The 27,937-nt window shown below is 42.0% G+C and overlaps 1 protein-coding gene across 1 annotated transcript in view; it reads left to right on the forward strand.

The window, feature by feature from the left end:
* Positions 1–11,833: 11,833 nt before the first annotated feature.
* Positions 11,834–27,937, forward strand: part of LOC128783749 (uncharacterized protein FLJ37310-like) — a 60,965-nt gene continuing 44,861 nt past the window's right edge. The window contains exons 1-2 of the mRNA XM_053934777.1: positions 11,834–12,160; positions 24,989–25,082. Coding sequence (XP_053790752.1) covers positions 11,834–12,160; positions 24,989–25,082 — 421 coding nt within the window. The remainder of the gene's footprint in view (positions 12,161–24,988; positions 25,083–27,937) is intronic.

Consider the following 27,937-nt stretch of genomic DNA (forward strand, 5'->3'; position numbering starts at 1 on the left):
CTATTGTTATGCATATTAGCCCAGGAAGAAGTCTAAGAAAAAGCCTAGGTATGGGCTTGTGATTCACGGGTTTAGTTCTCTGAGTCCAATTTCTCTTCAATGTCTTGTCCCCAGTCAGTTTACTTTGGCATTGTCTAAAAGGTTTTTACCTTATTATCTCTTGGGTATACCATGTTGAACAAGATGGCAGTTCTTGTCCAATTTTTAGTACCAAAGGTGCATGCCACAGAAACACCATCAGAAGTAGACACAAATTACTGGGCCAGGTGAGCTAAAACTAGAATTTGCTTTTGCTTCTATGCCAATTTTCCCAGTAAAGACCAGTACAATATGAGAAACTGGGGCATACTGAAGCAGCAAAGATGTAACCACTTTAAAGTCTCATCTGGTGGATAAATATTTGTGAATGAAGTTTTGCTGTGTCTTTTTGTTTCTCAGTATCTGGATGATGAACTTGACATATTGCAGGACACTGTTTTCACGTGTACTGTGTCCAGCTTTGTGGTTGTTCATAATTTGTTAAAAATGGAATCCAAGCTATCTCAAATCAAGATACATCTCACTCATAAGCTCAGTCACCAAGATTCAGGAGCACCTTTAAACATTTGGATCCAAGTATTTTCAGTCTCCAGGAAGACCACCTGAGAGTCCACTAGAAACAAATACATGCTGAGGTGGAAAGGATGATACGGGAAACTAAAAAGAGTGTGTTTAAAAATAAAATTAAATACTCAGACATTATTCTTAAAAATGGGAGAATAGTGACAGATTGGAGTTCTGCAATACTAATTTTCCAGTAACTTCTGTGTTACTCATAATTTAAAATAAACAAGGCTAATGGCATTTGGGTTTTGCTAGCTTGATGAAACACAGCCATCTCAATTAAGGTTTTATTTTCTTCCTCTTCTTTCCCAGAACAGCTTTAATATCTACTTGCATGAAAGCATGTGTTTAGATACCACTGAGACTATGGTTTACTTTGGGTTCTGATTTTTGTATTCTACTTGAAGCTAAGTTAGGTCCTATTTTCCCATTATCATGAGCTGTTGGGACTTTCCATTCCAATTCTTCTTCAGTGAGGGTCCATACATTCTATAATAGGTTTCCTCAAACACTGTGTCACAAGTAACTAATGCCTTTAATTGCAAGTAATTTCACTGCTGCAGATTTGAATTTGAGGTAAATTGGATGCAAGGGATCCATTTATATTAAAACCTGTTTATAAATTCCAATGAGCAAGCCCTTGAAGGTAAGCTCTGAGATGATGAATTGGCCAAAGTCCCTTCAAAATGGCAGCTCTTGATAACGTGTTCCTCCACTCATTGTTTTTGAAGGAAAGCTCCAGGTCTATGGCTCAGAGACACTCACTCATGCTAGGAGTCAGTATTTGATACTTTTCATTTATTGCTACACTTACATCTCTTTCAGTTACTTCTTGGGAAACCTGATTTTCCTGTTATCCCTTTGTTTTAAGGTCATTCCTTGTCTTCCCCTAATTAGCTGGTTTAGCAGCTGAACTGGTTCAAAAAAATCACTCAATAAAATAGTCCCAAAACACAGACACAGTCTTGAAGAAAATATAGAATCAAGGAATGGGAAAATCACACTGAAATAGCTCAATCCTCTGTAGGTATTGACAACAACACTTCGTGCTGCACTCTGGTGAACATTACAGTGCGTGTCCTCAGCAATTAAAAGACAGGTGTCAATTTCTGATGAAAAGTGACACCCTCACAAGAATTTGGAGCAAACCCTTTGCTGTTGACAGCAAGCGTGTTGTTACTGAGCTTGCAGTACAACTGTAGAGATGGCTTAGCCAAAGGGGAGATGGGAGATGGGGAAGGGCAAGAGGCCCCTTTCCCCCATCCCAGGACCCAGGTGACCCCTTCACCCCGCTGTCTACCCAGCTGATTACTGGCATCGCACCCACAAGCGAGCTCCTCATGCCTTCTGCCCCCACAAAGGCTGCCTGTATTAATGCCTGTGCTGTCTCTCTCCTGTAATTACACACTGCTAAGGTGAACAGAACAGCCTCTTTTAAAAATAGATTCTGTATTTTAAGCAGCAATATGAGTGCTTTTGAAAAGGAAAAATACAAGGTATAAAAGCTTCCCAAAATAGCAGTGTGTGGCTTGCCCTGGCTGTGCTCAGGTGCAGCTATGCATTACTCCAGCTTTTTGATAACATCCTGTCTCTTGCACTGAAGTTACCAAGGGGTTGTGAGGGTGGTCCTAAATCAGAAATGTGTAGTGGATAGGACTGGGCCAATCTCAATGGAAGCCAGAAGGGAATGGAACATAAATCATGCCAAGTTAAAATAGCCATCCCAACTGCAAAACAGTCATGGTGTTTTCTTTAAGGGGGAAAAGAAAATAGTGTCCTTAAAAGGTGCCAGATTGGCAGAGAGGGATAATAAAAAAACTTCTGACAGTGCAAGTTTCTCCTGCCCCTGTGCTATGGTGCTGCTGCTCTGCCCAGCACAGAGAAAGGCTCGGCACTCCTAGACAAAAAGAGCAGCATCACAAGACCCACACATCCACCTGTAGTTCCCTTGCCCTGGATCTTCCATCCGGGTGAAACAGAGCAGTTGCTGTGAAATAAGCCCAGTAGCACTTAGTTGGTACTGAGAGTTAGTCACATCACCAGAAGCAGAGGCTCCTTGCAGACTGGCAGACAGGCAGGCAGGCAGGGGGGCAGTGCATTGCCTCTGCCAAGTCTGCCACAGTGGTGCCAGACACAGGCTTTGTTTTCCTGCTAGAGAGAGACCCATCCCTAGGGAACAAAACAGAAACTGCAAGCTCACTGAAGGCCAAACAGCAGCTTGTCATCAGGCATTGCTGGCTTTGGCCACAGGTGACCTGAAGATCTGGAGATGTCCTCAGGAGATCAGCGAGGGCTGGTGCAGCCAGGCAGCTGTGCCAGCTGCTCAGCATAGCATAAGCCCAGGACTTTTCACCGTGGGGATTTGCCCATTTTGGGTGACGAATATGGAAAGGGTGGCAGTTGCTAGGTGACATTTCTAATGGTAGTTAATAAGCTTGTTTTCTGGTTGCTGATTTCCTGCCACAAATCAGAGATTGGTCCTCAGTACCAAACTAACTCGTTCTTCCTTATGCAGGAGATATGATGACTGATTCATAAATAAGGGCTTTGGGTTGGCGGAAACCCAGAGATAAATTGCTTTCATTAAAATTCACATAAAACAGAAGCAGAGTCCCTGCTTGCCACCACAGATTGAACAAATGTGCCAACATGCACGTTTTTCATTTTGCAGCCACTGATATTATGAAGTTGCTCCTGGACCCAATAGCTTTGAATGTTCATTTTTTAAAGTAATTAATATGAAGAGTGATGCTGGAAAAAATTGCCTCGCTCTCCATAAAGTTATTTGCAAGCTGTAGGCATCAATACTCATTTGTGTGGCTATTTTTTCTTTTTCTTGAATACTGACAAATGAACAATTCGAACTTTTTCAGGTGTGGATATGCTTCCAAGATCTTTCTGGAAGCTGAGAGGAAATACGCTTATGTGATTCCATTTTATTAATATAATAGTGCTGCACTCTGCATGAATCTGCACCTGCTGTGCTAGAAAAAGGCTTTGCAGTTACAAACTGCAGAATAAATTATATGAGGGGCTTGGGGGACTTCTTTTTTCCACAGGAACAGTAACTTTACAAGAAATTATTAAAAACTCCACCATTCTCAGTGGTACATGTCTTAGGAGATATCTTCCAAATGCAACCTTTTTAGAAAACAGACAGTGAGAGATGAATACAGACTTGAAGTGGGGCTTATCTGTTTCATGATGTTTCCTGAGGGCTGAACTGCTCAAACCATGTTTCCTTTTAGGATCATCTAGAGAAAGAGGCACTCCAGATTCAGTTCATCCTATAGCAGCCATCGAGGCTGGGTCAGATAAACCATTCCTATTGCTCCCCACTGACCCCATGCAGAGCCTCTCGGGAAAAGTTTCAGCTCAGACTTTCGTGTACCCAAGGAATGGCACAGGAATCATTTTCTAAAATGGCCATTTTATTCCTCCAGAAGTTGAGCTATGCTGAGAGTTTACGCTGGAAAAATATAAAATAGGTCAGTTGGGGGTGGTAGTCCTGAATTACCAGAAATGGACATTAGGAGCTCTGGCACTCCAGCCATGACTTCCAGATTTTGGCCCGCCAATCATGGAGTGCATCCAGCACCTGGACCAGGGCACCACCACTGCCACTCTGCCTTCAGTGGAAATTTTGTCTACCAGGACACATGGAGATTAAGAAAAAATGTTGAGGGTTGGCAGCAGGCCTGGGTCTAAAAGCTGAGTGTGCTGAAGAAAAAGGCAGCTGTCTGTAACAGCCAGCTGTAGGAATCTGTTTGATGGGTCAGGTTGGCATCTCTGAGTAAAACAAAAGATGGAAGAAAGCTGTTTTTATCTTCTCCAAGGAAGCTTTTATAAAAGTGGCTTCTTCATAAACATGGAACAAGTCAGTGGATAATATCAAATTTATGTTAAGGTTCAAAAATAAAAGCTGGGCCATCAGAAACATCCTGAAACTTCAGCCTACCACTGAATGACAACTGCATGAAACAGACCCAGAGCAGTGGAAAATTTTAAGCCGTAAATTAGCCTTGAAACTAGTAGGCCATGTTGTTTTTATTCTGGGGGAGGTTCTTTATTAATTCATCTGTCTAAACATATGGATTTTTACAAATGAAAGCTGCAGGGAGGATCTGCTCCTGTCCTGCAACTGAAAACACGTAAAATTAAATTACTGCAAATATTCCTGTTACCCTCTCTTAAACGACAAAGTACCCCAGGAGCTGTTGCTCTCTATCAGTTCAGCTCACAAGGGACCTATTTCCTGAAGCTAAAATGGAAAGAATTTTTTAGTCTGAAACTTTTTCTTCAGTTAGGTACTGCCCACTTTTACTGAAAGGAGATAAATAAGTTAAGTTTTTGTTCTCTGTCATGTATCCTAACACTCCCATGTGCTGGACACCTGCAAAAGCTAGCAAAGCCAGCTTGTTTACTTAGTGCAATTTATTTGACCTTTTAATATATTTGAGTAAGGATTTTATACCTAAGGCAACTTTACAGAACAGATTTGAAAGGTGACCTTCAAAGGAAACATCAAAATCTTTCTGAAAAAGGAAACTTTGGAAATATATGTGAAAAAGGCTGCTTTTCAGCTAAGCTCCTGACTCAGGACTCCCTGGCTTTTCGGCACACGGACATACCATTGCAGTGAGTTCACCTTGCCTACAGCAGACCTACAAGTGCTACCATACAATACTGAAGGGCTCAAGAAAGGTTTTGGATGGCCAGTTCCAGAGTTTCCATAACAAATGCCTTCTATCTGCTGGCTGGGGCAGTCACACTGCACTGGTTTTGATGTTAACCTGGATTTCAATCCTTAACTGCAAATCCTTTTTGCCTTTATGAACCTGGGTCAAAGGGAGCTCTTTTAGGGAGGGATGGGAGCAGACAGAGGCAAAAGGGAATGTTTTCCTTTAGTCATTGTATAAATGTGCACCCCCTTACAGTACTCACAAACCTATGCTGGCCTTGGTCAGTGGCAGGGAGAAGGCTGTCCCTGCCACAGGCAAGGTCCTACAGCCAGCAGCACTACACATCCTTAGGGAAAAACTGGCTCCACTTGGCTTTTATTTCTGAACAGAGAAGACAAGGGGTTCCATGAGCTTCAACACACAACATTAGTTTGACTGCATTAAAGAATGCATTTATCTCATGCAGAGCATTTCTTCATCACAGGCAGCTATTAGAGCAGCACTTTCCATGCTGCAGGCCATGCCACCTCCTGGAGACTGGGAAGCCTTCAGGATTTATTATGGTGTGCAATGGGCAGAGCTGTTGAGTTCACCCGCCTCACTGGTGATCCCATTCACATCACAGATGAGGATCACTGCATGGAAGTCACGCTTCAGCAAGGGCTGCTGTCATAAAGTCCCCTCAGGAGCCATTGGGAGCTCTCCAGAGACCTCTGGATATAACATTTCCCTGAGGTCCTACCCCTGCCTGATGGGGTAGAGGGAATTAAATTGCTTGAGGACAGATGCAAAAGGTCTGTCTGGCAGAAATAAAATTTAAAAAAAGTTAATTGTTGAGGCCTGGAGAAGTAGGTGCCCATTCATACTGAGCAGGTGCAATTGCTATCTAGGGCATCTTGCCAAGACAGCTTGCAGTGGTATTTAATGGTTACACACTTTATCTCAAACCTGAAGATCTTTCACATTAAAACAGAAAATATGCATAATTAGGAAATTTCTGCTTAGAAAATCATGCCTAGAATGCTTGTGGAGCAGTATTTGTTCCTCATTTCTTTTTGCTAGTTCTTCTATGATAGCATTGAGTTAAGAAACATCTGTAGTCATATGGCTTTACAAAGAGAGGGACAAAAATTTGAGAAATACTTACATGAAGCTCATCAGTGTTTGAAGGCCATCATTAAGAAACTTATTTGTTCATTGGCAGTTTTCCCCTCAGATTCTTATATTCTGGTCTGATCTGCTCTGAGACAAATCCTGCAAAATCCCCTGGCAATGTGAAGGAGCAGGCTGCTTGCCCAAGGAACGAGCAAAGCTTATGAGCTGTAACGTTCCTATAAAAATAACAGATACCTTGAAAGGTGAATCCTGGAGATTTCAGCGAGAGCTCCTGCTGACTTTACATCAGTGAAGATTTCCCAGAGGAAATGGTGTTCCTGCAAAGTAGTGAATAGCCTTCTCATATCAAACTCATACAAAAATCATGTTATTAGGAGCTGGGAATGTCTCCAGAAGTTGCTCTGGAGGAACAAGAATTCATTCTTAAATAATAAGGTCTTGAAATGAATACAGAAATGTGGAGGCTGAGAAGACAACCATCAGAAATCTCTCTGTTTTCATCACAGCTCAGGAAAATGTGTTTTCAAGTAATTCTTTATTGAGTGAACACTTGAGAGAGACAGAGAAAACAGAGTGCTTAAGTATGGACTCTTTCATGAGAAGGTATACAGCCTGATTATGTTGCAAGTAAAGACAGTCTGCTAGATCTTTACTGAATTTTACCATAATAAGTCAACTAACCAATGGAGAGGTGTAAGTGCAGTATCTTCTGTTGAGAAAAGGAAAAAAAAAAAAAAAAAAAAAGAAAAAGAAGAAGAAAAATATGTGGGCCCAGTGGGTTCAATCACTTTAAAGCAATAAAAGGTCTTGGTAGATGATCCAGTGACGGTGAATGGAAAGCAAAGCAAAAGAGGCATTAACACAGTGAAGCGAAGGTATTTATAAACTGAGGTGAAACATTTGTGAAGACTGCTTTGCAGAGCTTTCTCAGCCCCGTGACTGTGCAGCAGACAGCATAAAACTCTGCTCTTCTACTGCCAAATCAGGATGGTTTATGAAGTCACTTACTTCTGTCAAACAGCTGCAGCTGTAATGCTGAGAAGAGACATTCCCCCCCCCCTTTTCTGTAATAAGATTTAATGTCTGTGTGATTGCTGAGCAGGAATAAGGGCTTGTAAATTTTTTTTTTAAGGTATAAATTAAGCTCCTTTTAACTGTGAATTGGGTAGTAGGTGAGGGAATTTTGTAGACTATGAGATAGAAAAGTATCTCTTTCCATTGGCTAAAGGAGTAAATTTCCACATGTGATTTTTAATTTTTTTTTTAATTATTATTTTTTAAAATTTGTTAACATGTGATCAGGAACATCATCAGCTGAATACTTTCCAAATGTGGTTCCATACTCTGATTGATTTGCCATATTTTATGTTCACACTTTAAATGTTACACTGGTGTCATTCTCACAACTACAATTAAGGCTACCTTAAAAAACTTACTCATAGGTTCTTGGTGTGAACGCAGACAGCTGCCCTGAGTTGAAATTTTGCATGGGATGTCTTAGCTTAGGAGTTTTTTAGAAACAGTAAAAAAGTGCCATGAAGGTCCAGCCAGCACTAGATACCTGCTTTCTTTTTTCAAGTGTGACTCTGTCCCTCAAGGGAAGAGGGAAAAAGGCTCTGTTGGGAGCACAACACGGTGGTGTTTGCTGAAATGTGATCTCCAGGGCAACGCTGAGCATAACAGCAGGCAGCAAATAAACAGAGGGAATGCACACAAAGGTGTTATACGTGTCCCTACACTGGTTTCTAGTGAGCGTGCGTCTACTGTTGGTAGCACCACTCATCATAGGGAAGGACAGAAAGCTGAAGAAGTCCTATGAAATGAGACTTTTGGCTATTTTTCTAATGGTATCCCCTTGGAGAGGAGACACATAGGCAGCAGAGAGGCCAGGGGAGGAAACCTGTGAGGAGGCAGCTGCAGCCCCGAGATTGCCCCTTTTTGCAGAGCACAAAGTGGTGCCACCAGCCCCACACACTTTGGTGGGACAGCCACCCTGCTGCCCCAGCTGCAAGGGGCTGTTTTGTTATTTCCCACCATTTAGGCTTTTTACAGGTGTTTCTGTAAGTTCACTCCATCTGCTCTCACACACAAAAATACCCTATTACAGGGCCTGAGTTCCAGTTTCTTCAGCAATGCATTAGCCCCAAGCACAAATGGTTTCATTTCAAATTTAATTAAAAAGTCATTTTAAAAAAAGCTTCCCAAAGAATATCTATACCCCTCATTTGTAGGGGCAGTGTGTTGAAATCCTGGTCTGAAGATCAATAGGAAGATCCCATTGACATAATCAGGGCCAGAATCTGAGCTATTCTGTCTAGGTCAAAGCTCACTTCATCAGTGTTGCTAACAGGGTTGGCCTCAGGAAGATTCCGAAAATAAACAAACAAACCAACCCCTGTCTGATTTGAACTCTGTTTGTCAGGTCACATGCATGTGTACAGAAAACTAATGAGGAAATTGCAGAGGAGTGAAAGTATTTGGCAGATCATTTTCTCCTCAAGCTTCCTAGAAACCAGCCACAGTTCCACCAAACTGGACAGGTTCCCTTTTGGCTGGCTCACGGCTTGCAGAGATTCCTAGCTGAAGAAACACAAGGCCCAGAGACTTGGGGGGAATTTAGGCCTTCTGAATATCACTCTTCATGTCTTTTTACAAGAACTAGTGTTTATGCTGAAAATTTCCAGAACTGTTTCTTTCCCAAACATTCCCACTTAAAATGAATATTTTGATTCATGGTCATTTAAAAAGAAAACATTGTTAAATTCTTTGAAATTCTGGCTAGAAATTCAAGAATCCCTTGGGAAATTCATCTTGCATCAGAATATACAGCACAGGTTTTCAATTCCTTTCCCTGTCCTCGAGATGACGGTGCAACGGAATGAGAGGGCAATGGATTCTGAGGCCCTGAGTCTGCAAACACTTTGGGTATGGTTTCATGACTCAAAGTGCTCACATTACTGTGGTTTAATAAGTTACCACCCATCAGCTGAGCTGTGGCAACTGCCTGTGCACATACAATTAGCTCACCCTAATTGCAAAATGTGCAACTCACCCCCTTTCAGGAGATCTGTGCAGCTGCACATTTATCTCAAGTTACCCCTTGGCATGTTTGCTGCTCAAGGTCCCGTTTCATCGTGCCTTAATTGAGATGAAGTGTGCTAGAAGATACAAGCATCCGACATGCTCCTGGGGTGGGGATGCACAGCACTCCCGGCCTCATGGCCTCGGCAGGCTGGCAGTCCCCTGCCAGGGTGAGCAGCCCTTGAGCCAGGGTGCAAGCTGCTCTCTGCAGTGCCTTGTGTTTGCTAAGCAGCTGGTGAAATTTAGAGCATCAGAGAGAAGAGCCTACATTCTGCCTCCTTGCCCTCAACACGAGCAAAGGGACCTGCTGTCACCAGCTCAAGTGCCACACACACAGTGCTGCCACACCTAAAAAAGCTCAGATTTTAATGCCACTTTGGGTTCAGAAGGAGAACGGACACTGCTTGCACTTCTGTTATTCCATATACCCACCCCAACATCATACACCAAAGCATCTTTGATTCAGAGCTCTCTGTATGCACCTTTTTTGTCGTGCTTTCCAAATGACACCACCCAGTTTAGCACAACCACTGTGCATATGATCCACAAAATCAGCCTCTTTGCCTGGGTTATGTATTTACATCTCCTGCTACCAGGCTTTTGATTAAACAGCTTCCTCCTCCTTACCAGTCCTTTTGGGCTTGGATGACTCAAATCCTTGCTCACGTGAGCAATCCTTGCTTGAGCACACACTCTGTTGTTTCAGCTGGATCTTCCTACAGTAGCATCTAAAGGATCAGGATGTTTCCCACCAGCAGGCAAGGTTTCAAACACAAGGTATCCTTGCTACAGCAGGGAACTAGTGAATAAGAAACGGAATCAGCAAGGAAACCCTGAGCATGAATGTATCAACAATTCCATCTGATGAAAGTATCCTCCTATTGTACTCTGTACATGAGGCTCAGGCTAACAAATGAGACAAAGTAGTCCAGGAAAATAGAAAACTTACATAGTAATGCAACAAAAATGGATATATACACCCTTCTCATGGCATATATAGAACTACTTGAATTTTGTTTCCAAAATCTAGGATGAAGTTTGAAAACTGAAAAAAATAAATTAGAAAAAATGTTAATGGTTTTTCATGTGGATATTTTTCCTTAAATAAATTTTATGCTAACTGCCCTGCTTTTTTTTTAGCTGCTTGGAACAGTTTGAGATTTAAATCACAATTTTTTCCAGAAGGTGTTGGTTTTGCTCTGACCTGTCCTACCACTTATGTAACCTTTCCATATCTCTGTAGCACATTTCATCTGTCACTCACCTTTGAGCAACACACCTGAGCTCATGAATCCCTACTCTGTGATTGCTTTAGCCTTCCAAATTCCTGACCAGATTCAAAGAAGCAGAGCTTCTTGTTTGTCAAATATTAAAGTGTACTTCCTTCACCATCAACTTCAAATACTCAGTGCCAGACAAAATATGCAATATCTGACACGGCCCCACAGCTAGAAATTGAGTTTTTAAAACAATTTTAAGCTGAATATCGCATGGCTTAGTGGTGACTGTCACTTTGAACCTCTCCAGACAGTTCAGAGGTTGCTAAATTTGTGTTATGTGCAAACTTGCACATCCTAAGAAAAGTGTCACAAAAAGCATCTAAAACTTCCCTAGGAAAACTGATTTTATAATTGCATCACACCATGGAATGTTCTGGTTTCTTCTTTAGCCATGTTTGTGGTCATTAGAGAAGGTCAGTGTGCAACAAGCACTGTTAAGGCAGTGCCATCAAACAGGCAAAGGAAAGAAAGAGTTGTCAAAGTTTGTTTTTTTTTGCCAGTCCACCAATACCTCCCTTTTGGACAGGCATAATGTGAAAGTTTTTAATTCCAGACCCTTTGTCTGAAGGCTTCTGCTGAGTCTGCACACCGGACAGAAAGAGCATACTCAGGACAGAGAGCGTTTCCCAAAGGAGCACCCCTGTGAGCTTTAGTGCCGCTCTGCTGAGGAGGAGCTGCGGCACACGGAGATGGCAGCCGAGAGATGCTGCCCTTGGTGGGCACAGCCACAGGGCACCCCAGCTGCCACAGCTCCTCGTCATCCCTCCCACGGGCAGGACAAGGCCAGGCCTGGGCTCAGCCTCTGATGGGTGGGAACGGACAACCCAGGAAATGCTGAGACAGAATTACTCGGGCTTTAACCAGCTTTTCACGTTGCTGCCCAGCTCTGCACATGATGGTGCGTCACTTCAATGCCTGGTGTAACCTTGTTTGCCCAGAAGAAAACCAGCAGGAACTGGCGAGGGGTCCCGGCCAGTGTCCTCCAGGGCGCCTCTGGCGCCGGGATGCGTAGGCGGGCGCAGCTCCCGGGGTGACAGACTGGAGCTGCATCGGTGTCCATCAGTCATCCTCATGCCGGCTCCGCTCCGGAGGGGCCCCGCAGCGCCGCAGCCCCACTCGCCCTCGGTCCCCTCGAGTCCCCGCAGCGCGGCCGGCGCGGCGCGGGGCCGCCCTTCCCGCGGCCGCCCAGCGGGTGGCGCTGGCGAGTCGCCGACGGAGAGCGGCGGGGGCTGCGCGGGAGCGGAGCGGGAGCGCACCGGGAGCGGAGCCGGCAGCGGGAACGGAGCGGGAAACGAGCGGGAACGGAGCGGGAGCAGAGCGGAGCGGGTGCGGAGCCGGGAGCGGGAGCCGGGTCTGGCGCGGCAGCCCCGTCGTGGGTGGCGGGAGGCTGCGGAGAAGGTGAGAAACTGGGCGCGGAGCGGGCGCGGGGAGGGAGGAACGCGAAGGTGGGAGGAATTAAAAGCGGAAAAAGTGATGCTGCCGCGGGGGCTGCGGAGGGCTGCGCGAGTGGTGGGAGGCGGGGCCGGGCCGCGGGGGCATGGGATGGAGCGGCGGAGGAGGAGAGGAGGGAAAGGGAGAGAGGAGGCAGGGAAAGGAGGGAAAGGAAGGAAAGTAAATAAATAAACAAAAGGAAGAAACTTCTCTGTGCGTTTTCCCCTCAGCTTTTTCAGAAGGTCAAAGCTATTAAGTTAACTATCGCTATTTTTTATCGCTATTAAATTTCCACCCACTTCCACGCTATCTGCAGGGATTGAAAGTGCAGGAACTCAAACACCGCGGGAAGGCTGTTTTCCAATACAATGTTTGCGGCACTCCCCAAAGCACTGGAAATCTACAGCTATGACAAGAGACAGGTTTCTCTCTTTTTGTAATCACACGGTTACTTTGGTGATACCTCAAGTGCAACTCTGCCTTCACTAGTGGTAACACGTACCAGTATAGCACCTACCTCTCCCGAGGAGTCAAAAATTGCACCAGTGAAGAGGAGCCTTAAGTAAACTTACCAGCAGGACTGTGCCGCTTGCACTGTGCCGTGACATCCAACAGATACGTTCTGTGTTCAGAGTCACACTAACGGGCTCAACACTTGCCAGCAGCATGAGACTACACAAAATGTAGTATCACTGGGCATTCCTCATTTTAATGGTAGTTCTGGAAATGCTGAAAGCTTTCTGCATAAAACCAGATGAGGGAAAGATCCTTAGTGCTACAATAATAGTCTTTAACCCAAAAGATTTTACTTGTTTGGGTTGTGTTTTTCTTTTTTTTTTTCTTAGGAAATAATATTTTCCAGCTTTTCTTCTGCTCCCTTGCATTGTCCCTTGGAAGGCTGCTAATATGGCAATGTCTGAGCCCTGAGTTTTGTTTGGCCCCTGCCATTGCACACATGTGAAGGTGGCCACAGTACTGCCAGGAGACACAGCAACACCCATATGCACATGAAGGAAAATTACAATAACCACTTTCCAAAGGAATCTGCTAATCATTTTTGTTTTACCTTTTCAAATAACTGCTGGTGACTCAGGCTTGACATGACTACCATAATCTTCACACATAATTAAGCAATTTATACCTTGTATCTGTGGGTAGACGCTGCTGTCAACACTCAGGCCAGTTCTGGAAATGGCTGAATTGTTTTCTTGGGGAAAAAAGAACTAACAAACAACAACCACCCCTTGCTTTCTGCCACCTTTGATTAAATAATCTTAAATAACAACACTGTACAGTAGGGAAATTTGCTTGTGTGGGCCATTGCTTTTGAAGCTGATGTGACAGCTTGTTGCACGACTCTGTACACGTTCTTCCATTTCACAGTGATGAATGCAAGAGATGAGTGGAGTGAGAAGTTCTTCACTTTTGTTACTCTGATAAAATAAGCTTTGTCAGCTGTGATGTTACACTGATATCAGTGTTTGACACCTTAGTAGTCTGAAAATGGCCATGGTGTCTTTGGGATGGGCTGAGGAGCCCCAAAGTGGACTCCACACAAGCCAAACAGAGTTGCTGGCACGAGTCCCACTGCAGCATTAGTGTCAGAGGGAGCAGGGAGAAGTCTTGCTGCCCCTACAGGTTACCATTTGCCTGTGTTAACAAGATATTCTGAGGAATACATGTGTTGTCTTCAGTTTTCTGAACTTTTCTTGGATGGACAGGGTTGTCCCAAATATATGTATCATCAAGGAGCCCTGCAAGGGCCCCAGGATATCTGGACTCTGATAGGGAAAGAGGAAACTTGTGCTGGGGGAGAAACAGGCTGCAGTGTCAAACCAGACATTTCAAAGAGATCCAGACTCTGTAACACATGGACATAAATTAAACTGGGAAAAATATAGTGTTGGATTTGTGGAATCCTCAGTTAGAGGTGAAAAACGCTCTTTGTTCTTCTCTTCCCCACAGTGAAATAGGATGGTTTCTTTCATAACTGCACCGTCCAAACCACTTTTTAGACTCGTGGCTTATTTCCATTATTTGAGCAAAGGTGTGTCTCATTCTGCATGCAATATTTGAAATAGGGTAGCACTTTCCAGATCAGCTAGTCCATAACCACACAGACTACTATAATGAAAGAACAACTTCTCAGTCTCCTGCAAAGGGAGGACAAATTGAACACAGTTAAGAAAATGCAGATGAAACCCAGTTATTGGGAAGATTTTTCCAGTTGCTGGGTGCTGCAGATGGTGGAAGAGTCCCTCCAGAAAATACTGGTTCGCTCTTCATCCTGGCACATGCTGAATTCATCTGCACAAAGCAAAAGGAGACACTAGAATTAAGTCAAGGAATCAAACAGTTTTTCATAGAAAAGCTCATAGACCATTTTTAGGTATTTCTTCCCCATTTCCCCCCCCCCCCCTTTTTTTTTTTTTTTTTTAATGAGAAAAGCAGTTATGTTAAAAACGTCATGGGGAGTAATTCTGAACTGGCAGAGAGATGCGATAGATGATTGAATAGATTCTTTCCATCTCCACATTTTGTGATCTATGAACTCACCTTCGGGAAACTTTTCTCATTTCAGACCGAGTTTCACTCCCCCAGGGTTGTCTGAAGAAGGTGAGATATTTAACCTAAGCAGCATTAACACTCCCACTGTGTTTTGGCTTTAAAAGTTAGCAAGATGTCTCAGCCTGAAAAAGCCATCACAGCGTGACTCTTCTCTTGTTTGCTTTCTTCCTTGAGGTCTCTCCACAATACTTTCTGCTGGTGCTTCACACTGCAAGCCAGAGGTGCGGTCAGCTGGATGTGCTGTGAAGCACATGCATCTTAAGGTGTGCTGCACCAAGTCCCCTGTGACTTCCTTTTGCTTCCTGGGTTTGTTCCTCACAGGCTGAAAGCTCACATGAGGGACACCACTTAATATGGTGTCCGGTGCAGTTTTTTGACGAAAATCTCATCTTTCTTCCCTGCAGTGGATGGTCCTCTTGCCAAGGACTGTCCAGGTATGTGTAAGCCCTAAGAAGTCCTGCAGCTCCTTGCTGCTTCCAACACTAGGTTGGTGCTTAGTGAGCACGGCAGTGTCCTCAGCCAGTAATCCCATTTCAAGGGGCTCATTGTTATGCAGGGGAACTGGGTGACAAGCATCCAAGTAATTGTTTTTAAATGAGGAATCTGCAGAGAGCAAACAGCAAATTAGTGGAGAGCCTTCAAAAATGAAAGGTGTGGAGGATAGGACTGAAGTCACCCTAAGCAGTCCAAAGCATTTGATTAAGGACCTGAGAATGAAGAGTGAGAGTAGTTTGTAGGAGTGACAGTCTGTCCACATGTGGTGATGTGGTGATGATACTGTGAGGCTTGCAAAAGGATCAGGGAGATCCCCAGCTATAGAGCAACTGATTTTCCTCTGGCTTCATTCCAGTAAAAATCACTTCTGTCACAGTACCCAAGCATTGCTTCTCCTAGGTTGGTTTCTTCTGGGTGGTTGATTTTACTCCAAGCAGCTACATTCATAGCCAAAAGCCTGGGATCCAGAATAATGTTTCATTTAATTTACAGCTCAGAGGATGTAAGGAGGAAGTAATGTGGATATCAGTTCAGGAAAAAACCCAGTAACCTGGAAACAGAGACATAAGAGCACATTCACTCATTTCAGCTAGAACAGTTTACCATCACATGGTGCTAAGAGGACAGCATCAGGCTGATATCTAGTGATCTACAGGTTTTCTTTCTATTCTCATTAAACTTTCCAAATTACAGACAGTGCGAACTTAGGTAAATAACAGTATGTAATATATAACTATTTTTGATGTAAAAATGACTCCCGGTGCCAAGAAACAATTAATATTTGAAAAAGAAAAACCTCAGAAATATCTCATTGCATTTATATTTCTTTTCAGACTGGAACTTTGTGGCTTGGAGAATGGATACACTGACCTTTTGCTGGTGTGCGCTTCAGCTTTTGCCACAGGCATCTGAGTGCAAGGGAGCTCAGCTGTCCTCCCCAGACCCCTACACATGCAGAGTCCTGTGATCAGGAGCCTATGATGGTCTTGCCACAGATTTCCTGTGCGGTCTTGGATAGGAGGGTGTCTGTGTGCCTCAGTTTTTCCATCTGTAAAACAAGAATGATGTTACACTGCTTCACCAGTGCAGCTAAATTTCTGCTTTAAAAGCACTCTGTGACCTTTGTGTGAATGGTTGTAATGAGCTGTTTGCCTTATTTATAAGTATCATTTGCTGTGATATAAATATTTTTTTTGTATTGTTCATACTGTGTTTATTTTGTGCAAGTGAATACAGTCCCAATGAAAGCAGGAGACCAAGTATTTTGCTTTCCCACGTAACTCAACCAGCGTTCCCAAATTCTGATCTCTAACACCTCTGCTATTGCAGTCCTGGGCCTCTCTTGAGCAGAAACTGCTGATCATGCCAAATTCTCTGGTGTTTTGTAATGTGGGCTAAGATGGGCTGAGGTTTGGATGAGACCAATAGACTCATTTTCACTTAGGGCCTGCAGCAGCACTGAAGCTGGAGAGAACAGAAGTGAAAGGTCAGTGTTTCCCTTCCCTGAGCCACACAGCTCCTGTTTGAAAGCAAATAAAAAATATAATATGACTCCTAATATTTATAAATATTTTTGATAGTTTTAGCGCCTTTCTCCCAACTTTACACTAAGAGGACATCTAGATGTTATTACTTTTTTACATTTGCATTGTTTCTTGGAAGGTTTGCTTGAGATAAAAACAACTGTAGACCTTTTACTTCTCTCATTTTTCTAATTTTGTGTGTCTCAGTTTATGTGTAAAGTGTTAGCCAAGATTTAGTTGACTTTCTGGAACAAAGTGGGTGAATATGACCATGCACTTTGAGAAAATAAGGTCTGAATAGACATGAATAAGCAATTAAGTTGCCACAACTTAAGGCATGTCTTTATAGAATGATTAAAATGAGCACTTAGCTTGGGTGAGCTGGGATCATGTGCACAATAAATTACTATGGCTTGGTAGATGAAGAATAAATTGTTAAATCACAATAAATTGAGAATTTACCATGTCCATGTCCTGAAGGACATGACAGCATCCACTCTCCACTTCCAAAGGGTGGTTTCAGCTGCTTTTCTGGATTTCCTCTGGAGTCAATCAGAGAGGCACACACAAGCAAAGAGATTATCCCACTTATTTTGTGCATTCTGTTTTGGAATGGTGGAAATCAAACACTTTGATAGCTAAAGTTGTTCAGATGAATCCTACATGAAATACATACAATGGTATTATATATCAGAACCTCTTCTTTTCTTGAAGGGGTTTAGCCATTGAAGGCTAGAATCCTAGAATGATTGGGGTTGGAAGGGAATTTAAGGATCGTCTAGTTCCAGATTCCCTGCCCTGGACAGGGACATCTTCCACTAGACCAGTTTGCTCAGAGTTTCATCTAACCTGGCCTTGAACACTTCCAGGGATGGGGCATCCACAGCTTCTCTGGTCAACCTATTCCAGTGTTTCACCACCCTCACAGTAAATAAAATATAGTAACAACAACAACAACAACAACAATAATAATAATAATAATAAATGTGCACATATAAAACCTTGAGACAAGCTTAGCAACTCAATATACACATCAAATATCTGAGAAAGATGGTGATGCAGCCAAGCCCTCAAATACCACTAACACTAACTACACCATTTATTTTGAGAGGAATTCTGCTGTGGACAACCCAATGACCAAAGGACTGTTTCTCAACAGGTATACTACTTGAGACAGCCATGTCATGTTTCTGAAGGGGCCATCCAAGCAGCACATAAGGAATTACTTCAGTACAGAAAGACAATCCACAAGGACATTTTATCTCCAGTTAGTACATAGCATCACACCGTGGAACCTACATAGAAAATCACTGAGCAATTGCTGCTTAAGGTCATATCTAGCTGAAAACTCAGTGCTGCCTTCCAAATCTTTGTCCAAACCTGATATCCAGGTCCCTGTTAAAGGAGACACTGTTAAAGGAGTGTATTGCATGACGCTGTCTCATCACAAGCAGCACAGTAGAAAAAGTCTGTGGCAAGGTATACAGATCAGATCCCAGAAATTGATTAGCAAATAAGGGTGAATCTCCAGAAGTCTAAATCAAATAGTCACTAAAAGCATTGAATATTGCTGAGAATTTTATGAAAAACATGAAAATATACTCTGATGAGATTGCTCATCATTTTCATCTCTAATTATATGAGAAAGACTACCAAAAAAATTGTTTTTCATTGGATCTTCTGCTACAGGTACTCATTACCATGAGAAATGTGAAGCTGCAGAAGAAGCAGAAGAAGGAAAACAAGCTGCAACTTCTGTGAAACTTTGAATTTATTTAACTGAGATCAGGACTGCAAATTAACCCTTTTATCAGAAACCAACCTACCTACATTATAGTCTGCCTGCCCAACATTACTCTTATTCTTGGTGGTGAGGATCATTCATTGAAACAGAAGTATAGAAGTTATTGTTACCCTGGGTATAACATCTCACCCTACAATAGTTGCTTTGTGATTGAAAAGAGTTTTTGACCTGGCAGAGTTTATAAGGAGCCAAATTTGAGCAGTTACAGCCCCAGGTCACTTGAGCACTTTACAGGGACAGAGCAGAAGAGCATGATGGTGATCAAGCAGCCGGCTGGGGAAGCCCTGCTGGTGGAGTCCTCTGCAATTGCTCTTCATCAAACCTCAACAAAAGTTTACAGAGAGCAAGCAAGCAGTTCCTTCCCTACTGTGCATAGTATATTTTCATGTGGTAAAGAATTAGGTGGATTCATTTTCTGCTGTAATTGTAGAAAAACAGGATACCAGAATATACACTGTACTGTATATATGATAGGCATAATGGCATCATTGGAAAAGAGGCTTCATGTTTCTCCTCTTTTCTGGAAATAAATTCCTGTTAAAATATAACCAAAGGCAGTAGAAGTATCAATAGGGAATAAATAAATAAAGAAAAAAGGTTCTGTGCTGAAGATAGTAAAGCAAACAAGCAGGCATGGATTTATCAGTGTAGGGGGAGGAAAAGGAGAGAACAGGAATAAAGCAGAGGGGAGCACACAGAAAGAAGATGTGGCACTTGTCTGCTAGGAGAAAGATTCTTTTTCCAGAGATTAAAGGAATCACTTTATCTCCTGCATTTTTTTTTTCTTAAGGAAAACAAAGGGCAAGACCAACAGAACTTCCCAGAGCAGGCTTAATAAAAACTGAGGTGAAATCTCTGTAGGCTGCAACTCAAGTGTCTATTAATGAGAAGGAGGTGGAACATTCAGCACCCCAGCATGCTGGAAAGGGAGGCAGGCCTGTGGGTGGCACTTTGACAGCCATGGCCATGGAGGAAAGCCTGGAACAAGCAGTCCTAAACAGAGGTCAGATGTGGTGACCTCTGTGATCAGGCCACATATCACAAGATAAAGTGAGTCCACTAACAAAAGCTTTTGAGTTGTTTGCTAAAATTTTGCTGAAGGCATTTTAAAATTTGGTTAATGAAAAAGCTACATGTTCCTTTCTGGACTTGCTTAGGGGAGAAGTTTCTGTGCCCCAGAACTCTCTTCAGAGCTACCTGGGGTAACTCAAAATATCTCTACGAAACTGTTTGTCATATATGGGCACTTCAGTTTTTTGTCCACTTTGGTAGGTCTGTTTAAAATTCAGTGTGATGCACTCACTGAAATTACGTTTCCTTATGTTTTCCCTACAAGAACTGCTACTTGTGTACCAAGTCAGTTGAGGGAATGTGGCAGTTCTCAGCTACTACTAGAAATCAGTTATTAGACATGAACAGTAGTTTGGGTTAAATTTGCTTGGAACAAGTTATTTACAAAAATGTTTATCATCAATACAAAAAGAAGGCTGAATAATTCTAATACATATGAGCACGTTAATTATTTCAAAGCTTCTAGCATACATTTTAATTTGTTATCTCTTCTGGTTTATATCCTCGTGTTGATTGACGTACCTCTATGTAATAGTTAAATCTTCTATCCATATAGTTTCTCATATTTTATGTTATTTTTATTATATTCTTCGAAATTACCTTTAATAAACCCCAAAATTTTGGTACCACTGAAATTACCAAAAATATGCTTATGAGATCTATCTCTGTAAGAACAAATATAAAATCAAACTGGAATTTTTTTTTTTAGTGTAAGCTAAAGTAAGAAGTTTTCAACTTCTAAATGAACAAGGAAAGCTTTGAAGAAATTTTTGAAGTGTTCTCTGAAATATCTCCTTACTTAAAACAAAGCCATATCATATCAGCCATTACAGAAATATTCTCCTTTGCCAAGAGACCACACATGAAGCTTCAGGTGGTAAAAAATTAGGCTTACAAAAGAAGAAGAAAAAAATATTGGGTCTTCCAATAAAAATCAACATGGAACTGCTACTGAAGTTCCATTATAAAGTCTCATAAAAACATTTCCAGTTGCTCTCTAGTAGGTCTCATTTCCATAAGCAAAACCCCTCTTTATTTCTTCCACAGTTTCTTATAGGTCTTTAAGGAGCTATGAAAAGTCTCTTGCCAACAGGGAATTTCTTGGAGAAATAAAGTGTCTTAGGAAACATTTTTTTATAGATCTGGAAACATATTAATGATTAAAGGACTGATCCTTCAGAGCTGAGTGTTTGCAGTTTCCATTGGCTTCTGTGTGAATTACAGATGCTGGGCATCTTTTCATATCAGCTATAATATCTGCATACCTCAAGTGTTAGATGATTGCACCAGGCTTGTCAGAAACCTTAGGGCTTTGTCTTCTGAACCACACAACAGAAAACAGGTTCTCATGTTGAAACCCATGAGTTGCAAATTCAGGATTCAGGTCCTTAAAATCATGGGACAGACTTAAATTAATGATATTTTTCAGGTTTTTTATGTGATTCATGACTTTGTATCTTTTTTCAAAGTCAGATTCTTGCCTTTTAAGTTTTCTCTGCAGAAATCCAGGTTGGAAATTCACTTTTCTTTAGAATAGAAGAGTTTACTTACTTGTCTCCTGCACCTGAGGCTAAAGAAAGATGTCAAATATTTAGTGTTGCACTACAGGCCTCGATGTGGCGAAGTCATTGTCCCTCTTGCAGGTCTGGTGTCATGCTCCTGCTTGTCTGTCCCAGCACAGCCCTGTTCTTTCTCAACACTTAGCTGGGGACACAGAACCAGAGCAGGAAAAAAAAAAATCTGTGGGAGGCAGAGCTGCAGCTGCTGGAGGAGCTTATTTTATCTGTCAGCAACTGTACATGAACCCTCTCTACTGCAGGATAAAATCTGACAGAGAGGCATAAGTCCTGACAGAGAAAGTTTTATGTACATTAAAGTCCCCATCAACCTGTCAATGCATAAATGGCCATGTGCAATGTAAGTGATGATTAAAAGTGATCCAAAAGAAAGCATTTAAAAACCAAATGAACCAACCCACTACACCAGATCTACACCAAAGCTTCTTGATAAGTTAAACTCTTTTTAAGACAGAGATCAGCAACAAAAGGCCTGACTGCCAAAAGGCATTTTAAACATTCAGCAGATTTCCTTTTAAAACCGAAGATAAGAAACCATCAAAATATAAATGAAAAAGACTCCAGTCAACAGTATAAAATTTCTTGAGGAATCAAGGAGAGTGTGTCCCATTTGTGGGTCTCCTTCCAGGGCCTTCTCCCTCTCCTTCAGCTATTGTGCTTTTGTGTTTATGGCAAAACCAGTTTAGAGTTGGAATGGCCACATTCAGCCTACAGCCCAATAGCAGCTCCTCTTGGAAAGATGTTTATTATTCCTGCTGCCTTTAATTGCCTGGTTAATCTGTGTAACCAAGTACTGTAATCCATGTAATCCCATGGCCTTTTCACTTGTCCTTTATTGACCAGACAGGTATTTGTTATGCTGCTGCTTGTGTTCTTCCTTCCACACAGGCTGTCAGCTCTTCACACATGAGGATTTCCTACCGCACTCAGTGTTTGTACAGAGCTGGCACAACTGGCCTGAAGCTTCCAAGGGCTACCAGATAAAACAAACAAATACCCCTGAAGCCACCCTAGTGATTTGCTGAGGTTTATTTGCCTATTTATACTATTGAAGCTGACAGAGGGCAAGGGAATGAGAAGAAAAAGGACATTTTCCTAAAAAAAAAAAAAAAAAAAAAAAAAAAAAGAGAGATAATCAGGTGTTGTGGGGAATCAAGATCCATCTGTTTCATAGTGTTCTCAGACCACTGGGTTAGTCACCTTCTGGGGAGGTACCAGAAAAAAACTCTAATTTTTCAAAGATGAAAGTCAGCTCAATGTATTCTGTAAGACAATGACAATTAAGTCAGTAATATTTTCTCAGAACCTTTCCATCAATATAAGGTACTCCTTTAATTGTGTCACTCAAATAACATTGCAGTTGTGGGTCAAAAATGTAATTCTTCATTCTCCTGCATTTCCATACCACTGAGGTTAACAGATGTACCTACTCCAGTGATATGTCTGTATGAATGTCTGCTCTAGACCTACACACTGAATAAATGACAGGGTATTTGTCAAGCTGCCCCTGGGAGTGGCCTCATATTTTTTGTATAAGCTTCAGATAAAAGTCTAAACATCTGGATACTTATAAAAATCATCCAGAGCTCCTGGATGTCGAGTCTTTTCTCTCATTCATTTGGACTGAAATTGTCAGTGGGCACAGAAGTGTTGTAATGTGATGCGTAATCTGCCAGTGGACAGAAATAGGAATCAGATGTCTTTCAAATAAAACTCGCCTCTCCACCAGCAATCCTCTAGCGAATCTCCCACACCTGTGGATGAGGGTTACACTGCTGTTACTGCCATTTAGAACTCTTTTAATGCTGGATGTGTTTTTTAAAAGACAGCTCTCACAGCTTATAAAGCAAGGTTTTGGCTTCAGCTAATGAAAAGCATTAGTGTACTGTGGGAGGTGCAGGGAGAGAAAGATTATAATTAAATCTCTCCACTCCTCTCCCGTCTCTAAGGGCTTGGATAAGAAACAGTTCTGCTGGGCAGCTGAATTTTAGTTAAACAAGATAGCTGGGGGAGGGAGCCTTCTTGGTGGTTTCATATATGCTTGCACATGTGGTAGGGCTAGGGAACACTTCTGATGAAAATAAAATTGTTCTGGGCTCAATCCAGCTGAAAATACCGGCAGCTTGCTGGGCCCTGCAACTTTCATAAGGTTGCAGATCCTGGCTCCTAGCAGGAAGTTTGGCCCAGCCACCACAGAAGGCCCAGCAAGCAAAACAATAGTTCTGTGCCTGAAAATTGCACATCAAATTGGGAGAGGCAGGAGGATGTGTGCCAACGTGCTCCCTCTGTCCCGGGAGCCGAGGTTGGGCTCCTTCTTGTACCTTCAATCCCCCTTGCCCTACAGCCTGTGAGCACAGCCAAGAAGTAACATAGGAGCCCAAAGCTGGAGGCTGAGGCTCCTCTGCTCACAAAAAAGGGCTGGTGGGCCTTGGCAATCTTGTAGGCTGTTGGTGATGACCAGTAATGGTCTGCTGCAGGATGTACATGGTTCTCCTCTCATCATCCTGTGTGTTCCTTTCACTATCAGCCTCTCCTGAGTTTGATTTGGTTTTGAAGAGCAAATGTTTGTTGAAATGATTTATGATTTACATTAATTTATATAGCACCCTTTAAGTGCATCACAAGCAGGTCTTTATAAGAAGTTTGAAACAATGTAGGTGCAACATGCCAAAAAAATACAGCTATTGAAAACAGAAGACTAAAACACCCAAACAACATTTTAAAACTTCTGAAGGAATTTGATACAAAACCTTTTCTTGGAGTATAGGATGTTGGATTTATGGATTTGGATTGCTGGGAGGTTCAATACACTCTTAGGTTGAGAATGGAGACTGAGCCTAAGTTGGGCAAAAAAAAAACTAACAAAAATCTGAGCTCATAACCTTAGTCAGATATTAGAGACATGGGCAACAAAAATGTTTTAAACTTAATGCTACAAAAGTAATTGCTGCAGCTGTTTGGACCAGACTCAGCTCTGCATCATCTCGGTATTTGCATCTCATCACCCTAAAATCACTAGTGGTCCAGAACTTCTCACATCATGACAAGATGGCCTGCTCCAGGACCAGAAACAGGGGCAACACAAGTAGGGTCAGTTCACCTTTCTGACATACAACCAAGTGCAGCTGCAAAATTTTGCTCTAAGTTTCTTTTAGAAGGGAAAAAGACAAGTTTCTACCAAAACACAACCCTGATCCTGGCAACTCTGTACCTTTCTCAGGATTATACTGCTCTGAAGGAGTGGAAAGGCTCATAGTCACACTGATTTCCACCCATGGAAAGTTTTTTTTTCAAAAAGTTGGGTTTTTTTCCAAAAACATTCCTTACTAGGAATATTCACAAGCACAGAAAAGATGGAATATAGTGAAAAGTAATGTTGAAGTAAAACCAAGCTGTTAATGCCCCTTATCGTCTCCATAATCAGTGATAAGCCCTTGCACCCACGGACAACTAACGTAATTTAAACCGGCAGTAATTAGTCCCTATCCAAAAGAGTACTTAAAAGCATACACCAACCCACCATGAGGACTGACACCCTAAGATGCTATGCACACACATTTGCACACTGTACTGATTTTCCTTTTCCTGTAGGGGAACATCTCTTTTTCCTGTGACCATGGAGTTAACCTGAAAATGTGCCTGCCACTCTTTGTTTTTTCTGGTCTAGCAAAGCTTTCTCAAATATTTCAGCTGTGGTTGGATAGCAGGCCTGATTCTGTACTTGGGAAGGGACTGAAAATTTTGCTCTTGATTTCAGTGTGTTCAGGATGAGATCTTACCAAGCAGCAGAAATCTAGTAAGTATGTGTGTGACCTGTGTTTTCAGAGTTTCTCCGCATCTTGGACTACCAGGTCAGTCTCTCTTTAGAAGCATATATTTGAAGAGAATGTAAATACCATTTATATATGCATTTGCACACCCACACTCATTCCATGCATGCATATATATATATATATATATATATATATATATATATATATAATATTATTATTTTACCAGAATTGTGAAAACCTGTTACCTGATCAAAGTACAAGCCAATATTACTTTAATGATGGAAATCTTTGCTTTTCACTGCAGTTGTCTTTGCTGAATTAAATGAAGACATCACTTTTATCAGAAATATACCTAGATATGTAATCCAAATGACAAAGACCCCTGTTAAGCAGAGAGAGATATTTTACTTTCAGTTATACCAGTGTAACTGCTGCTCAAGATGAAAGACATCCCTCTGATCTTACATTAGGAAGATGTACTTCTTCTAAGCAAAAGACATAAAAGACCTGTCAGACTTGTGCTCCTCAGTGGGATTTATATCTCTGTAAGTGGGCCTGCTTGAGTTGAAGATGCATTTACATTCATTATGGGAGCTTTTCTTCTTCCCCTAAGTGCAACATATGCAGACGGACACAACTGCATTACATATAAAAATGTAATAAATAAAATGTTCTGCTTGCAAATGTGCAGTACACTAACACATAATTTTATGAGAGAGTATTTGTTCATAATCTGATTCTTACGTTATAACATGTTTCAAATACAGTATAACGCTCTCTCACTTTGAAGTGATAGCCTGCATAGAACAATGTCTCATGGGATAAGCCAAGAGCCCCTTGCTCTTGCAAATACACTCTAAAAATAAGCCAGAGTTCTCAGAAGCAATGCACTGATTAGGTTTGGACCAGAGGCTCACTGATCTGGATAGCACTCCATAGGACCTTGGTAGAATTAACTTGGAAAGACCCAGGACCAAGGTCCCAGCAGTCCATAGCTCCCTGGAAGAACCATCTTCTCTTAAAGCCACATTGCAGCTTGGCCCATAATGGATAGGAGTTATGTACAATGTGTTCCTCTTGTATAAATGGCACCTCCACACCAAATCTTTGATGTGCTTTCCAGGGCAGTGATGATTAATTTTAAATAAACACTGTGGGAAATCCACACCTCCGTCCATGTCCCATTCAGCTGCTGCTTTCTGCTGAAGTGCCAGTCTTTGTGCATCGCGCTGAGAAGCAATGTGTTATTCCAGATAGTCCTGTGAGGGCTCTGAGAGTCACTCTGCCTTGGACCAGGGCAGCTGGCAGTATTTCAGACCACATAAAAGCTGCCACATGATGGAGTCAGGACCATTTACAAAAAGCCGTGAGCGCAGTCATCCAGACAAGGGTACAATATGAGCAGGGAGGGATAACGTGACAAGGGAGGGGGACAGCGAGACACTGGGGACACCACGTGCCTGGTGTAAGTCCAGGGTAGAAGGGACACATCTGCACACAGAAATGAAGTCAATAAAATTGCAGGGTTTCAGGAAGCCTCTTGGAATAGGCACAGTAGTCCTTGCTGTATGTATGTCTAGAAATGCATGTAACAGCTTTAGTGACAGACTTCCACAGAGAAGCAAAAGGGGTTGCTTCTTCCATCTTAAAAATAATTTCTTTATTGTAATGATGGTACACAATGACACTGTTCTTTCAGTATTTAGGTACTGAATTTCCCTTTTTTCAGAAGGGACTTAAACTTGAGTGACCTGTGGACCTACCATCTATGTACTGAGCCCTCTTTGTTATTTGTGCTTTTTGGAGAGATTATGCTCTCATGATTTATATAAAGAGTCTGCCGTCTTAGAGAGGATTTCATATGACCCCGTGATCCCATTATTTAAGTACTAAGATCCTTCTTGTTAGAGGTTACTTTAACCACCATTTAAACACTTGGCTCCCCAGAATAGGGCTTTCCCTACCAGTGTCAATAAAATTAGCTTTTGTTCAAGTGCTCTTCCTCTGCAATTAAATCACACTTGAATGGCAACAATCCTATTTTTTATAGCATGGTCTCAGCCCGGCTGCATCCACCCATGCCAGTGTCATGTTAAGCAAAATCCAAACCCAAGAGTGGATGTGGATGTTGACTGTGAGTTGTACAGCCATGACTGTGGCTCTGAGCCCCACCAGTCAGCACAAGAGTGCAAGGACTGAGCATGGAATGGTGATGGCATCCTAGAAGACTGTGATTAACTCCTTAAATAACACATGCTCAGGCAAACCCTCAAATCATTGCCACAGCAAACTGACATGATGAAAAGAACTAACTTTGAAACTACTATTTCCTTGCCTTTTTATCTCATGCATTTCACATTTGTGAACCATGTGCTTTGTTGGCAGTTATGCTGGTAGCACAAGATTAAAAGCTTTGTTTTAGCATGTTTAGGTAAAGAATGCTTAATAGGACTCACAGAGAATAAATACTAGGACAGTTTTAATAATAAGTGGAGATGGACCCTTGCAAATTTCAGGGATCCAAAAAAAAAATCCAAGAAAAAGCATAGTAAGGAATAATGCTTTTTAGAAGACAAGTACTGCATGGACCACAGCATTTCAATTCCACAAACAATAGACAGAAGGAGAAAGAGAACTAGGTATAAAGGAACTACAATGATAATATTTAAGATGTGTCAGGAAAAAGATGATGTAGACACGAATATGGCAATGTGGAAAAATAATACAGAAAGTAAAAGCACAGGGAAATAAATGGGTCCATTAAATACCTGTCTTTCCATTGTAGAACTGTAGGTGGATCATTAAAGGAAAAGAGGCCAATGAGGAATTCCTCTAGGAATTTCATAGTTTAGAGGTGGCAAAAATTCTTTTAAAGATGTAGCCAGTGATGTTTGAAATAAATTATTCCATGAGACACTTCACAAGCAGCAAAA

This window comes from Vidua chalybeata, chromosome 2, assembly GCF_026979565.1.
Source record: "Vidua chalybeata isolate OUT-0048 chromosome 2, bVidCha1 merged haplotype, whole genome shotgun sequence".
NCBI lineage: Eukaryota > Metazoa > Chordata > Aves > Passeriformes > Viduidae > Vidua > Vidua chalybeata.